This window comes from Pipra filicauda, unplaced genomic scaffold (genome assembly GCF_003945595.2).
Source record: "Pipra filicauda isolate LSUMZ 115617 unplaced genomic scaffold, ASM394559v2 scaffold241_size1546129_pilon, whole genome shotgun sequence".
In the NCBI taxonomy this organism is placed as follows: Eukaryota; Metazoa; Chordata; class Aves; order Passeriformes; family Pipridae; genus Pipra; species Pipra filicauda.
The window spans coordinates 1,399,326-1,415,229 of NW_024104356.1; the positions used below are offsets into that span (position 1 = coordinate 1,399,326).

Below are 15,904 nucleotides of genomic sequence, written 5' to 3' on the forward strand. Positions count from 1 at the left end.
CTGTCCTAGAACAGGGCCAGGAGGATGCTCCTTGTTAACCACTCTGAGCTACTTCCCCTCCAAGCACCAGTGCCTGAGAATGCATTTCCCCTCCCTGGAGCACCCCAACCCTGCATACCCCTGCTATGTGGGATGACGATGGAAACAAGGGCTCCCTGGGACTGGGATGGGGTTTGCATTGCCCTACCAGGGTAGGGTGCCAGGCACTGCTGGACACAGCACCCCTAGGGAGTCCCTCCTCCCCACACCCCAGCTGGCATGGCAGCAGGATAGGGTCATGGGAAGGGATGGCTGAATTCCACAGCTGGAGGTGTGCTGTCCCAGATCCCTGGGGTCCCCCTCACTGGTGTGGGCACCCGCCTGCCCCTCTGCACACCAGCTAAGGACTGGCTTGCCACCCTGCAGGGCACACGTGCGGAGCTCAGGGATGTGCAGGGCATGCTCGGCGCAGGGCCAGAAGGGGGAAGGATGCTGTCTGTTTTTCCATCTACTCTCCCCCCACAAGCCCCCCTTTCTTCCATCCTCCCCCTGTGATGGTATGAAACAACCCCATCTGGAAATACCTTCCCTTTTAAAGGCAGGCTCCGCCAGGCAGCTTGCACCCTTGGGAAGATGCCACATCATGCTGCAACTGGGTGGCTGGGAGGGGCTCCAGGGATGGGGGGCTTGGAGGGGCTAAAGGGATGTGGGGCATCGAGCCCCTGCCCACCTGCATGGATATGGGACCAAGACCCTCGCTGGCCCTCAGATGGCATGGAGCAGGCAGGCAGCAGGCAGGAGTGCCTCCAAAGCCAGGGCAGTTGAGAATGATTCCATGATTAAGCCCAACCTTTTGCCATCCTGATGCTGCCGTGGGTGAGCCATGGCACTGCTTGGTGTCTATGTTACAGACAGGACAGAAGGCCAGGAGGTGCGGGGCCAGTCAGGGCTGAGCACTGCTCCTGCTGCTGAGTCACCCCATGCCCAGTGGCACCGCGGTCCCCTACACCAGGGCCTCCAGGGACAGAGTCACTGGAGCTGAGCCAGCTGACGTCAGCCAAAACAGTGCAGCTTGGACAGAGCTGGGGGTCACCAAGTGTGCTGGGGGGCTTGAGAGGAGGGGGTGCTTCCCAGGCAAGGGGCACCCTCCCCCAGCACAGCTCCCCTCCCTCAGGATGACCTCTTTAGCTGGCACAGGTTTGTGCATGGCCCTGGGGTTCCCTGATCTGGCCTACCATCTGTCCAGGAAGTGGGAAGCTGTGGGGGTGCCTATACAGGACTGGGGTATTCCCCATTCTGTGAATTTTTGCAGAGATAGGCTGGGTTTTCTGATCCTCAATGTACTTTCTGGCCAAGAGGAAGACTGAGGAGACAGGACAGAACCTGCAGTGCCTCGGGATAACCTGGGGACCTTGTTCTGCTCTTGGAGTGATGGGGGGCAGAGAGGGCCTGGAGCTGCTCCAGGCAGGGTCCCCGTCCAGCTGTGCTCTCCACATGCCTGGAGCAAGAAGGGTTAACAGGGAGGCACCCAGCTATAAATACCATGTATGTATGTCCCACGCCCCATGAGTATGAGCTCGGAAGGCTATTTTGGTTGGGTGCCTGCTGCTTTGGGAATGTGCCTGAGCAAGGACAGGGGGCTGACGTCACTGTCACTGGGGCTCAGACCCAGCACCTGCTTGAGGTCACTCAGCAGCACTCAAAAGTGCCCAGACCCTGGCCAGTGCTCAGCCCCCCATGTCAGAAAGGGAGTTGGGGTGGTGGGTCTGTACAAGCACACTCAGGGCAGGAGTCCCCCCCACATCAACCCCTCTCCTGAGCTCTTCCTTGTTCACTCTCTGGGGGGCTGGAGTCTGGCCCCACATGGAGAGCTGTGGGCACCCCTGGTACTCTTGACAGGGGGTGGGTCAGGGCATCATCAGAGGCTTTTTGGGGTTCTCAAGACCAATTTTGGGACCATGGCTAGCAGTCATGAGGTTTGGCTTAAGAGTGTCAAGTGAGGGTTTGTTGTGAGGGTCTGAGTCCCCTTCTCTCCCTCGTGGCACCCACCTAAGCTGTCTGTCTGTCTGGGCCCCTCGGTGGTGGCACTGCACCCTGATAGGGGGGTCACAATCAGCCTGCCCCAGTTAACTCTCCTCACACCTCCAGGGACAGGGCAGAGCACTGGGGGCCGGAGTCAAGGCACCAGGGGACTCCGGCGGTGCTCAGGGGTCCATGGGTATCGTTGTATCATTCTTGTCTGCCAGGGGGTGCGGGCAGGTGAGGGGCAGTGGGCGGGGGCTGGTGGCCATCCCCCCCGCAGCAGCATCCCCCAGCTGCCCGGCAGCAGGAGGGGCGGGTGATGTCAGCAGGATACAAATAGCGGCGCGCAGCTCCCCTCCTGACGCCTCTCCGAGCTGCCGGCCGCTCGCCAGCCCCGCCGCCTGCTCCCTGCTCCGGCCTCGCCGACCCACGCCACCACCATGAGCCAGTCCTACTCCTCCAGCCAGCGGGTCTCTTCTTACCGCCGCACCTTCGGCGGCTCCCCGGTCTTTCCCCGTGCCTCCTTCGGGAGCAAGGGCAGCAGCGGGAGCTCCGTCACCTCCCGCGTCTACCAGGTGTCCCGCACCTCGGCCGTCCCCAGCCTGTCCAGCTTCCGCACCACCCGCGTGACGCCCCTGCGCTCCTACCAAAGTGCCTACCAAGGTGCCGGCGAGCTGCTGGACTTCAGCCTGGCCGATGCCATGAACCAGGAGTTCCTTCAGACCCGCACCAATGAGAAGGTGGAGCTGCAGGAGCTCAATGACCGTTTTGCCAACTACATTGAAAAGGTGAGGTTCTTGGAGCAGCAGAATGCCCTCATGGTGGCCGAGGTGAACCGCCTGCGGGGCAAGGAGCCCACTCGCGTGGCTGAGATGTATGAGGAGGAGCTACGGGAGCTCCGGCGCCAGGTGGACCTGCTCACCAACCAGCGAGCTCGTGTGGAGGTCGAGCGCGACAACCTGCTCGATGACCTGCAGAAGCTCAAGCAGAAGTGAGTGGGGGCCCTTGGAGTGTCCCTGCGGGCATCCATCTGTGCATCTCTATCCCCAGGGATGGGTGGTGGCAGAGATCGCCCTGACAGCCCCTTTGGTGGTTACTGTCATCCTTGTGCCTCATGCTCATAGACTATCATGTCCCCACTACTCTGTTCCCCTTGACCCCTGTCCCGATGCCCAGGCAGCACCCAGTGGGCAGGACGGCTCTGGTAGTAGGGGTGTCCCTATGCCCTCCCTTACGGTGGAGCTGAGGCTGGGCTGTGATGCCACAGGACACCCAGAGAAGGGAGATCGAAGTGCACCTCACCATGGAGTCCCCATCTCTGCTCACACCAGGGAGGGCTGGCGAGCCCATGAGTGAGCTGAGCTCTGTGGGATAGATGAGCAGACAGAGGCAGCCAGACAGGCGGAAGTGAGGGGGAGGATAACCCGGGGAGGGTGCTCCATCAGCTCCGGACATGAAGGAGGGAGGGGAGGAAGCAGCACTTCCGCAGGCCAGAGATGCTCCAGGCCTGCTGTGGGTGTCCATAATGCCCTGTGAGTGGCAGGAGATCCCAAGGATGCTGTGGACCTGGCTGGTGCTGGGGAAGAGAGCTGGGGCCAGTGGGGATTAGCCACAAGGGTGGCCAGGCTGAAGGAACCCCCAGGGACTGAACAGCATGGGACACCTGGCAGTAGGGGCGAATGATCAGGGGGAGCTGCATGTTCTGATGCTGGCCTGCACCTTCCCTCCTGGACCCTGTGCCCTGGGGACACCAGTACCCATCCCCTGGGGGTGACACAGCCTGCTGCATCCCTCTGTAACCCCAGCCACAACATAGATGCTCCTAATGGGGCAAAGCCCCAGTGCTGGGGGGCTGGGAGTGGTGGCATGGAGGAACTTTCAATGACAGGGGAGGAGCAAGGCCCAGAACAAACAGGTGTCAGGTTCCTGTCACCTCATGTGCCAGTACCGCCTGGGCACCTCCATCTCCTCCCCACTGCCTTTCCATGGGCCTGCAGCCTTCAGTAGTGTCCCGTCCCCTGGCACAAGCCCGGATCTCCAGCCCTGAGCTGGGACCCCCGGCAGCAGTCCCTTTTCCATACCCCATCCTACAGCATCGCTGAGACCTGTCTGTCCTCCTGCTCTCCCTGGGATGGCTCAGCTGATGGCTATCTCTTGGACCCCTAGTGCCAGATCCCCCCCAGCTGCTGGTCACTCTCCCCTATAAGGGCTGGGGCAGCACGCATGGCACGGAGCTGACCTCATGCCTTTGTGATCTCTCCGGTGTTGACTATAATAGGGAATGGGAGGAAGAGCCCCTGGCCCCCTGCCAGCCCTCTGCTGCCTGCCAGGAACACAGGACAATCTGCCGTCTTCCCACCGAGCCATGCTGGACTAAGGGACAGCTTGGGGGGACATTACTACGGAGGGACAGGGCTTCCTCCAGAACCCCCTAGCCTCCCCTCTCTGTCCACAGGCTCCAAGAGGAGATCCAGCTGAAGGAGGAGGCTGAGAACAACCTCGCTGCATTCAGAGCTGTGAGTACCTGTCCCCTTCATGTGGTGTGAGACCCCTGCCTCCCTTCCCACTTCCATCTCCCCCCGGTAGCCTGGCCCCAGCACCATGGCATGGTCCTGGACACAGCTTTGCACCTTCCAGCCCTGGTGCTCTCCCAGCAACCCCCCAATACCCCTCACTCTGTGTTCCCCCCAGGATGTGGACGCGGCCACACTGGCACGCATCGACCTGGAAAGACGTATCGAGTCCCTACAGGAGGAGATCGCCTTCCTCAAGAAGGTGCACGAAGAGGTTGGTTGGGGTGTCCCCTTTCCCAGTGGGACCTGTGGGGCAGGGAGGGTGGAGTGGGTGCCCTGAGATGTCACCTTGCCCACCCAGGAAATCCGGGAGCTGCAGGCACAGCTGCAGGAGCAGCACATTCAGGTGGAGATGGACATCTCCAAGCCCGACTTGACGGCTGCGCTGCGGGACATCCGTGCTCAGTATGAGAGCATTGCTGCCAAGAACATCGCTGAGGCCGAGGAGTGGTACAAGTCCAAGGTACAGGGGGTGGTGGGCTCCAGGCTGGCTCCAGTGCAGTGGGTCTTGGCCATCTTGGTGGCCATGCCCACTGACCCTGGTCTCTCCTCAGGTGAACGACCTGACGCAGGCAGCCAACAAGAACAATGATGCACTGCGGCAAGCAAAACAGGAGATGCTGGAGTACCGGCACCAGATCCAGTCCTACACCTGCGAGATTGATGCCCTCAAGGGCACGGTGAGCTGAGGGCAGCACTGGGGAGACCCCCAGCTTTCCTGCAGGGACCTGCTGCTCCAGGGCTGCTCAGGGACCTCCGGGACATCTCTGGGGTGGAGGGCTCTTTCCAGCTCTCTGAGTTGCTGCCATGAGGGAACTTGTACCCCACATGTGGGCTGTGCCTCCCCCAACAGTGGCCTGGCTCCTGCGAGGTGTTTTGACAGAGTCCTGGGATCAAGGCACAGATTGTAAAAGGTGATCCAGACTGGGAGGCTCCAGGCAGGCGGGCGCAGGGCTCAGGGTGTCTGGTTGCAGGCTGGGAAGGTGGTTGCAAACAAACAGTACACAACAGTTCCATTCTGACACAGTCATACTCAAAGAAGCCAGCCAGCAGCCACCAGAGTGTCAGTGCCAACCCCAGGCAGCTATCCAGTGCTCCTGCAGCTCTCCTTGCCCTCCTGCAGGGGTAGGATGGCTTTGCTGAGGAGCCTGGACACCAGGGTGCTAGGGTTGCCCAGGATATGCCCAGCTTGCCCTGCCAGATCCTGCTGGTCAGCGCTGGGCTGATGGAGGATGACAGTCGCTCATCATGGTCCCACATCAGCTGGATCCAGCCCAGGGCTGACCATAGCTCTCCCCAGGACCCCCTGTCATCCCCAGCTCCCACCCCAGGTGACTCCTGGCTCCTCTGGGTTCTGTCCCTTATTGAGACCTGTGTCTCTCCAGAACGACTCGCTGATGCGCCAGATGAGGGAGATGGAGGAGCGCTTTGCGGGGGAGGCCGGTGGGTACCAGGACACCATTGCCCGCCTGGAGGAGGAGATCCGGCACCTGAAGGATGAGATGGCCCGGCATCTGCGTGAGTACCAGGACCTGCTCAATGTCAAGATGGCCTTGGATGTAGAGATCGCCACATACCGCAAGCTGCTGGAGGGCGAGGAGAACCGGTGAGTGGCAGGGGTGCAGGACAGGCTGGGGAGACCAGCAGGGTCAGCTGTTTTTTGGGGCTCCAACCTCGTGAGCAGCCACCTGAGGGCTAGAGCTAGCTGGCACTAAGCTTCCCCTCTGTGTCCCCGCAGGATCAGCATCCCCATGCACCAGACCTTCGCCTCTGCACTGAATTTCCGAGGTGAGCATCACCTCATGAGTCCCCCAGGGTCCCCAGTTTGGGGGCAAAGCTCCCTCTTGGGGGGCTGCAGCCAAACTGGCAAGTTGGGGACCCACAGCTGCCACGTGGAGTTCCTGATGTGGGGGCACTTGTTCGGGTGTTGCCATGAGCTGAGAGAGGGGTTGAGCCAGGGCTGCTGAAGCCCCCCAGCAGCCCCAGCCCCACTGCTGTGCCCCCATGCCACATATCCTGTGGTCCTATCCTGTGTCCTCTCCCTGCAGAGACCAGCCCAGAGCAGCGGGGCTCTGAAGTGCACACCAAAAAGACCGTGATGATCAAAACCATTGAAACCCGTGATGGGGAGGTGAGCACAAGGTGGCACCCAAGGGTGCCACCCAACGGTGGTGGGGAGACAGGGGGCCGAGCACGACGCCTGTTCCTGCACTCTGGGCTCTAGTGTGGCACGGCGACTCACAGTGCCTCTCTCCCACAGGTGGTGAGTGAGGCGACCCAGCAGCAGCATGAAGTGCTGTAGAGGACGTTGCTCCAGCAGCCCACTGGCACCTTCTGTCCCTGCCTCCGTCCTGCCGCCATGCCTCCGTCCTGCCCCCCTGCCTCGCCCCTCAGTGATCCCCTGACACTGCCTGAGGGGTTTCCCCATGCAGCCGCCTCTGGGCCCCCCACACCCCCTGGGCTCTCTCCTTTGGCTTCGAAAGGCTTGGTCTGCTTTCGCAGCTTCACAGCAGCCACACCAGTGTCAGGATCAGGCCAGGGCCGAAGGGGGGTGGCAGGAGGGAGGGGACAGGCAGAAGGGGCTGGGGGGAGCAGGTGGTGGCCTGGACCAGCTCCATGGAGAGCTGGACGGTCCCAGCAGCGGGTTCTGGATCCCCCCACAGGCCCCTCCCACACCGGGCAAAGGCTTGGGGTTCATTCCATAGGACTGGGGACCCGTCCCCCTCTGCCAGCACTGCCGTCCTCCTGGAGCTGGCGCTTCTCCAGGTGCATAGTGGCGATGCCAGGGATGGGGACAAGCTAGGGGTGGTCCGGGCTGAGCCCCTTGTTCTCTGCCTGGCTCAGAGCAAGGGGGCTCCCAACTTGCATGTCCCCCCCAGCCCAGGGGGGCTGGGGCTCTTCGCTCCCCCCGGCCAAGATAAAGGCCTGTGGGGCAGAGGAGGGCAGTGCCCGCCCCCCACCATGGCGGGGACCCCCAGCAGCCGGAGGCTGCACGGGTCTGGGCTCGTGAGCCGAGAGGGTACCCGTAGGTGGACATAGGAGAGACGAGGAGTGAGTGAATGGGAGAGAGGGGGGAGAGAATGGGAGGAGCCAGAGAGAGGCCCGGGGGGCCAGGGCAGGCATCCCCACCCCTCGCCCCAATGCACCCCCACCCCACCACATCTATGTGACTCTTCAGGCGGCCAAAATAAACAGCGGAGCATCACCCTGTCCTCTCAGTGCATCTCTGGGGCAGAGATAGGGTGGGTGGTGGGGAGGCAGCACGTGGGGGGGGCCATCACAAGGGCCAGGTGGATGGAGGGGCCAGCAATTCCCTGGGCTGCTCTTCCCTGGCTGCTGGGTCCCCCAAAAGCTGTGGGCCCTCACGCTGAAGGTGTCCCAGAGCATTTTGTTGCCTGTGGTGGTGCATTTCCCAGTTGCGCTGGGTGGGGGAGCCCTGCTGGGACAGGGGGCAGTAACAGTCAAGCCCTGATCAGGTTTAGAGGGGCTCTCGGTGATGGTGCCATGTCCCCCACACACACCCAGGGCCACACACCATGTCCTGGTGGCCCTTAACTCTACAGCCACCTCCTTTTTGCCCTCATCTGGGACAGCCCTGCCCAAATCCACACCTGCCTGGGGCTTTTCACAGCCCTGCCCACTGTCACTGACCTGCAAGCAAAGCCCCCCTCATCCCAAATTGAACTCCTTCCTGGTACCCTGTGAGCATCAGACCCACCACCCTATGCTTGCATTCCAGGCTCACCCTGCAGCCTCAACCTGCCAGTACCTTCCTCCCAATGTATGTGCCGTGCTCCCTGTGGTCAGAATGTGGGGGTTTTGGTCAAGTATCCCATGGGAGAGAGCAATTCAGGGTTGTTCTGCCCCAGGAGGTGCTGAAGGGTTCACACTCCTCTGCTAGGAAGCAGATCCCAGGGAGGGCAGTGGGCCTGGCAGGGAGTGATGTTTTAGGACAAGGCATGTGCCACTACCAGCAGGGCTGAGGGGTCCCTGATGGAGAGGCCAGTGTGTCAAACCCCAGTTAGGGGGTGTTGGATTTCAAGGTCTGTCTCCAGCAGGTGGCCCTGTGACATCGAGGACAGTCCCCAGGCTGGATGGGGAGGGATGACACCTCCCTCCCCGCTGGCCCAGACTAGCTGTGACAGAGCTCAGCCCCTGGGGACAGGCAGAAGACAGAGCATTCCTTTTCTTTCCTCCAGGCCTCTCCCGGGCTTCTTCTCCAGTCCCAAAGACCCTGGGGCTGGCTCAGCCACTCTGCAGTGAGGATGTGGGTCTAGCAAGGCATCCCACTCTGTTGTGCCCCAGCTATCCAAGTTGGGAGATCCTGGGGTCTTCTCCTCACTGGTGATGCTCCACTGATGCTGGCACCTTCGGGCTGGTGGCAGTGGGCTGTGCCAAAGACATCAGGGCTGGCCTGCAGCTGGGAAGCACCGTGCCATGTCGCTGGCGTCCTGTTCACCCAGATTTACAGCCCCTGGCGAGGGTGGCTGGGGCCAGGTGCCATCACACCAGAGATGGGGAAGCCCTGCCTTGCCCGGGGGTGGCCAGGCAGCATCTGTTACAGATAGTCCTGGCTGCTTGCTGCCTGGAGCACAGCATGTGGGAGCTCCAATGGGGTGCCCCAAAAATCAAATGGTGGGGTGCTCCTGCTCCAAGCAGGGCTGGCCAGGACTCTGGTTACCCTTAGGCAGTGAGGCAGGGGCTTGGTGAGGGAAATACAGTCTTGTTGTGTTTGCAGCCCCCTGGGAGGATGGATTTGGGGTCATCAGGGATGCTGGGATCCCCGCCTCTACTGCCTGCTGCGAATGGGACGAAGGGGCCCCTCAGGCTGGCTCCTGCCTGGGGTCTCGCGTTGCAGGAAGTATGATGGTGTCCTTTCCCTCCACATGCCGCCAGGGTCTCTCTCTGCCCTGATCCAATGACACTGCCGGAGAAGGGGAAGAGGGGGAGGTCGCCTAGGTTCCCCACGAGCCTCTCTGCTAATATGGAAAGGTGCTGGCCCTTTTCTATCTTTGCAAGTGGAGCTGAGCTGCAGGCCCAGGGCGGCAGGCGCGGAGAAGGGGAACCTAGCCAAGGAATGTGACATATCAGAGGCAGCTGCCACTTCAGGAGAGGGGGCAGAGAGAGCACAGCTCGCCGGGGGCCGTGCGGGACGGGACGGGTGAGGGGGGGGACGCCACGGCCCCAGCACTGGGACGGCTCAGCGAGCGGCCGGCACCGTGGGACTCGTACCCAGGCTGGCAAGGAGCAGGTGCCGAGGTGCTGGGCGGGCTTGGGGTCGCAGCGGAGCATGGGGTATGAGTGCCACGCTGCATTGGGCGCTCGGTGAGCGGCGGCTGGGCAAGCAGGAACCCGACCCCCGGCCTAAATATATCCCCTTGCTTACCCACAGCACTTCGACCTTCAGGGCTGCAGGCTGCGGGGGGGAGACGCTGAACTAGACAGCATCAGGACCGGGGGGCTGCTACAGCCCCGGTGCCCCTGGCAGGCACCCAACACCCCCAGACTGCAGGCAGGGGGAAAAGAGGGGCACAACGTGCTGGTTTGGGGTGACAGGAGTCACGGGTGGTGGTGGGGGAGCTGCAGACCATGCACCGAGCACAGGGACGTGGTGGCACGAGTAGGGATGGTGGAGAGCCCCGTGCAGCCCCGCCGAGCCCCGGCATCCCCCCAAAGCGTGCCAAGGTCACAGTGGAACCGCGAGTGCCCGAGGAGGGCCCGGTTCGCCTGGCGGCACCGTGTTTTGTGCGGAAACTGAAGAACGCTGCAATCGGCACTGGCTGTGACATCCGGCTGCGGGTGGTGGTGGTGGGCAACCCCCGGCCCAGCCTCCGCTGGTACCGAAACCAAGAGCAGCTGCCCCAGGGCGGGGAGGAGTATGGCACCCTCTGGATCCGAGACAGCAAGAAGGAGGACGCCGGCGTGTACACATGTGTCGCTGAAAATGGGCGGGGAGAAGCCATGACCAGTGCTGTGCTGGCCATCATTGACATGGAAGGTAAGGGTGGCGTGGCTGCCAGCACGGGTGTGCTGGCACAGATGGGAGCACAGGTTTGCCGAGGGTGGCAGAGGTGCTTTGCAAGCTCTTGATTCAGTGTGTGCCCTGGGGCCAGACAGGGCTGCTGAGCTTTGCTGTTTTCACCCTGCTGCAGGCTGGGGTGCCCAGTGCCGGCAGCACCGGGGTGGCTCTCCAGCCTGGAGCGAGCATGTGGCTGCAGTACTCACTGCCAGGCAAGGCTGGGTGCCAGGGCTGGGCACAGAGGTGTCAGGAGCATGTGATGCCAAGCCTGCTCAGGGCAGGAGGAGAGAGAGAGATAGAGACAGAGAGAGATAGGTATGGGGGTCGGGCGCACGGCATTGGTGGTACCACCCACCACAGCTACCAACACGGTCCCCAATACACCCTGAGCACCAGCTGTCCGTGGGCAGAACTTCTGTGGTATCACCATCACAGCTTTACCAGGCACTGGAGCTGCACTGGGAAAACAGGGACCCCGGTGGGGCTGGGTGGAGGAACACAACATGGTAAGAGGCAGGGCTGACAAGTAGGTGGAGCCTGTGCCCTGCAGTGGGCGATTCCTAGTGGTTAATTAGCCAAGGAAAATTAAACAGCATTTGCTCGTCCCTGTGGCAGCCCCTCTGCTCATCACCATGACCCCTGAGTGCAGCAGCCAGACAGGGAGTAGGCCTCATCCTGTACAGGGGCCAGGCAGGCTTGGGGCTCAGCCCACTCTGCCCCATCATCATGGAATCACGTCGTAGAATCATTTGTGTCAGAAAAGACCTCTAAGATCATTGAGTCCAACTGTTAACCCATCACTGTAAAGTCCATCATCAAACCATGTCCCCAGGTGACACAACTGCATGTCTTCTAAATACCTCTGGGGATGGTGACTCCACCACTTCCCTGGGCATCCTGTTCCAGTACTAAATCTTCCCTGGCACAAATGGAGGCCATTTCCCCATGGAGGATGGATGCAACCTGCTTGAGACACTGAAGTGTTGGGAAATGTGGAGGCTGGTGGCACTGCTCTGAAATGTGAGCTGAGCTGCCTGCACGGGGACAATGAGGGCATGGAGTGAGGAAAGCAATGCTGAGCCCTGAGATTCCAGGGAAGGAGCTGCAGCACAGGAGGCACACCAGAGATGTTGTTCCTTGAGGGGGGACTGGATGGCAGTGGCAGGTCAGAAGGAATGCTGGCAGTGCTGAAGAGGAGCACTGGAGGAATAGGAGGTATTGTGCTCTGAGAGCCAGGAGTCTGGAAAAGTGGTGTTTGGAGGATGGAAGAAGATGTATGTGCTGCTCACGAGCCTGGTGGGATAACAGGAGGATTGGAGAAGCATGCAAGAGGGGTCCTGCCCTGCAGTGGATCTGCAGAGAGTGACTGTACATCACACCTTTGGGAATGGTGTCACTGTGCAGTTGGATGTGTGGTGTGATGTGTGCAGAATGTGAGACAGGCACTGTCCCAGGGGTGGGGCAGCAGGGTATCACCCTATTCTCACACTCTGGTGTGCAGCTGCACCTTACCATGTTCACACCAGCCTGGGCCTCACTGCCTCTGCCCAGCAGCATGGCCCAGTCTGATTTCCCCAGGTGCCCGTTCCCGTTGTGCTGACGCACTCGTCCCTGCTCCCAATTCCCAGCTGCTGGCCCTCACCACTGCCTTTCTGGGACAGCTGAGGGAGGGACCGAGCAGCCAGGACTGCCTAACGTGCAGTGTGAATGTCACCCTGCCATGGGCACTCCTCCCAGCAGGCTCTTGGCTGTGGACGCACCACCGTTGAGCAAACAGGCACCCAAAAAACCAGCCCTGTGGCAGAGATGCCTCTGGTGCTATGCACAATCTGGGGCACAGGGATGGGTGAGGAGTAGGGCAGCCCCCAGTGTGGGTTTGTCCCCACACCAGGGCAGAACAGTCTCTGTGGTGTGACGTGGCAGTGCCCAGGGAGCACCATGTCCTGCTGGATGCTGATGTGGAGATGATGGATGGGATGCAGAGGGGGTCCAGCCCTATCACCCGGCCCCATTGAGGGGTTCTGGCACTCAACATGTTCACCTCCTGTGGCCACTTTCTCCCTGCCACCAGCTGAGCAGTGAGACAGGTCATTGTGTGAAGAGAGGAGCTGTGTCACCGCTCTACACCCATCTGCCCTGACACCTTGCCGGGACATGTGCCATGGCTCACTGGCCTCTGGCATAGAGGCCCTGGTTGCTTAGGGCCTACATACACTTCCCACCAAGACCTAGCTCTCCAGGGATTGTGGAAGTTCCACTCATGGCTTCGCTATCCTTATACTGGGAAGGGACACTGCATCCTTGCTCCCTGGGGCACTCTGTGAGCCAGGTCATCAGCCAGTTGTGGGGCAAGGTCCCCGGGCAGGATGAAGTCTTTCTCTGGACTTGCAGTCTCAATCCCCTGTGTCTAGAGGTATTGGGATGCCCTTGCTCCATTTGCCTCTGATGGGTTGTGGTCTCTGGTGAGCACAGAGTCCAGTCCTCCCCCTTTTCTCTGTGGTGCACAGGCCAGGCTGCAGCTCTCTCTGGGGCCAGCATCAGCTCTCCCAGGGTGGCTCAGGTGGCTTAAGGGGGGCTCCATGCTGCCCATCTCTGCACTCAGCCCTGGCAGCTCCTCCTGCACCAGCTCAGCAGTCCCCCTTGCTCACACAAGCCCGATTTAGCTCTTCTAATCTCTTGCCCTGAATCTGTCGCTCCACCCCACTAATGATTTTCTCCTGCTCTTCTCCCAGGTTCCCTGAGTGCGTCAGTGCTCGGCAAGGGGAGTGGGGAGCACATGTGTGGGGCTGTCCAGACAGCCAGGGGCAGGGGCTACCAGGGGCATACCATCCCCACTGTACCATGCCATCTTCCCCTTGTCCCATTGCTCTGTCCTTCTCCTGCTGCAGGTTCTCCCTCATGCCCTGGCTCCATGGGTGCAGGTAGGGTGCATTGACTCTTCTCACACCAGCACCAGGCTGATCCAGGGGCTTCCCAGGTCCATTCAGAGATCTTCCTTCCACACCCTTCCAGCTAGCCCTGGTCCCCACCATGGCTCCACTGCCACAAGGCTTGCTAAAGCCTCTATCACCTCTCAGCTGTATCTTCTGAATTTTTTCCCTGTAAACTGGATTAAACCACCTCTTAAGAACCTGAGCTAATATCCTTTTAGAGCCCAGCCCTCCCTCACTGTGCCAGCACTGCCTGATCCTCCCCATCCAAACTGCCTCTTGTTTCAAGGTTGGATGTGTCCATCTTGGGCTCCCAGTGCAGAGTCTTGCTCTGTTTGCCTCCACCTGGACTCAGCAATCAAACTGCCTTGGAACCTTTCCTCTGCCCAAGGAACAGCTTGCACCTGCCTGGATTTAGGGGCAGGAGCTGCCTGTGTGTGGTGGCCCTGCAAAGCCCTTTCCTGTGCAGGGAGTTACAGTGGGACAGTGTAGGCGTTATTTTTCAGCTGGTGGTGCATGGCGATGACAATGAACCCCACTGGGGATGGCTGTGATAACAGTATCCCCGATGGCTCGGCATCTCTGGCCATTTATCTCAGTGCCTAATTTTAGTCCCATACTTCGTGGTGCCATGCCCATGTTGAATGCCAGCTGCCCCAGAGCAGCTCCCAGCTCTGCCCCCAGCCACCTGGGCAGGGGGCTGGTGTGGTGGCCACATGTGCTGGGTCCCCATCCCAGGTCTGGTGGAGTGAGAGTGCTGCTCCCCGGTGAGCAGGGCGGTGGGTGCAGCTGTCCAGTCAGTCACCTCCACCCCTGCCCTCTCGCCTGCTGCTGGGGGGTTATTTTTGCTGAGGAATGTGCCGTCCCCTCGGATTCTGGCGGGCTGCAGGGCTTGTGTTACAGGCGTGAGGCCGAAACCCAGGCCTGCAGTTGGGTAAATATAGCACCGACGTTCAGGACTGCATGATGGGATGACAGCCTTTTCCTCCTCCCAGCACTCCCAGTGCCCCTCCCGCCTCCTGACACCAAAAGGTTACTGCCCTGGCATGGTAGCACTGGGAAAGGGCTGGTTACTTCCACCCTGCTGCCTGCACTCATGCCTGCTTTCCCCCACCCACTGCATGCAGCCCTTCAGTCCTGGCAAGGGGGATGCCGGGAGTGGGGCTGGCAGGGCAGAGATGAAATGCCTTCTGCTGTCCTGCTCTATGTTCAGGCACCCAAAGCCAAGGTCACGTTGCTGTCCTGCATCCTTGTGCTCTCGGCCTGCAGTGAGCACTGTGTGCTCAGGAACCATTCTCATGGCAGCAAGGGAAAGTGATGCTGGGGAGGGCACTGGGGTGTCCCAGCCCTTGGGAGAGGGGTCACAGCACAGTACTGCTCTTGCCCAGGGCCAAAAACTGCTGTGGTGCTGCCCTGCCCATTGACAAGGGACATCCTGCTGCTGTACTTATTTCCCCTGGGGACAGGACTGGGGATGGTCCCCACCTTCCCAGGCTCCCAGAACATCACCTCCTCCTGCAGACCATCCCCAGCAGCTCCGGAAGGTGCAAATGCATGAAAGATTCATGCCCTGATCTCCTCCTACCCAAGACGCTGCATGCACACACCAACATCAATTATTCAAGCATGGAGAAAAGTGGGCTGTTGGCTGGGGCTGGGCGCTGGTGCCAGGCTGGAGATGTGGTGCTGGATCAGGATCCATGCAGGGCTCCTAAGAGGCCCAGCAAGGCATAGAGAGCTTCGGTTCTTGGAACAGTGGAATTGATTCTGCATTTTGAGCAAATGTTTGCTGTCTGCCTTGCTCAGGGCCAATGCGTGTCCAGTGGGTGAAGCTGGAGCTGGGTGGCAATGGGTGACCTGCTTCAGCTCTGCCTCTTGTCCATGTTATGGTTGCATTGGCTCCCATCCCCTGCCCTATGTCCCTGACCTGCACAGGAGCAGGGCAGTGTCAGGGCTACCCATGGGCTGGGGCAGGGCAGAGGGGCTGCCCTGGGTGCAGGCAGCCATCACCTCCCATAAAAGACCCCTTCTGCAGACTCTGGCTTTGCCCTGGAGCAGGGATTTGCAGGTGCTGTTGCCTCTGGAAAGGACTTTTGGTCCCTGCAGCTGGCACAGCCCCTTGGAGGTGACCCAGTTATTCCCAGGAGTGCAGCATCTCTGGGGCAGACCAGTCACTCCTGAGGCTTTTGCTGAGGGATGGCTAGAGAGCCACAATTGCAGGGAAGGGCTTTGTGCCCAGCCAGCCAGGAGCCGTGGCCAATGAGGCAGCAGATCTGTCAGTCGGAGGATACAAGAGTGACCATATTTTGGCTGGATACAGGTGGTCGCTCCCTGGGGCCAGCACTGGAGCTGGACCTGAGGGTGCTGTGGTGACAGCACCC

General features: G+C 60.7%; 1 protein-coding gene across 1 annotated transcript; it reads left to right on the forward strand.

The window, feature by feature from the left end:
* Nucleotides 1-2,239: 2,239 nt before the first annotated feature.
* Nucleotides 2,240-7,779, forward strand: DES (desmin). The gene is made up of 9 exons (XM_027734805.2): nt 2,240-2,992; nt 4,457-4,517; nt 4,693-4,788; nt 4,876-5,037; nt 5,129-5,254; nt 5,960-6,180; nt 6,313-6,362; nt 6,623-6,705; nt 6,835-7,779. The coding sequence occupies exons 1-9, from the start codon at nt 2,442-2,444 to the stop codon at nt 6,874-6,876; spliced, it is 1,392 nt and encodes a 463-aa protein (XP_027590606.1). The 5' UTR covers nt 2,240-2,441; the 3' UTR covers nt 6,877-7,779.
* Nucleotides 7,780-15,904: the final 8,125 nt, after the last annotated feature.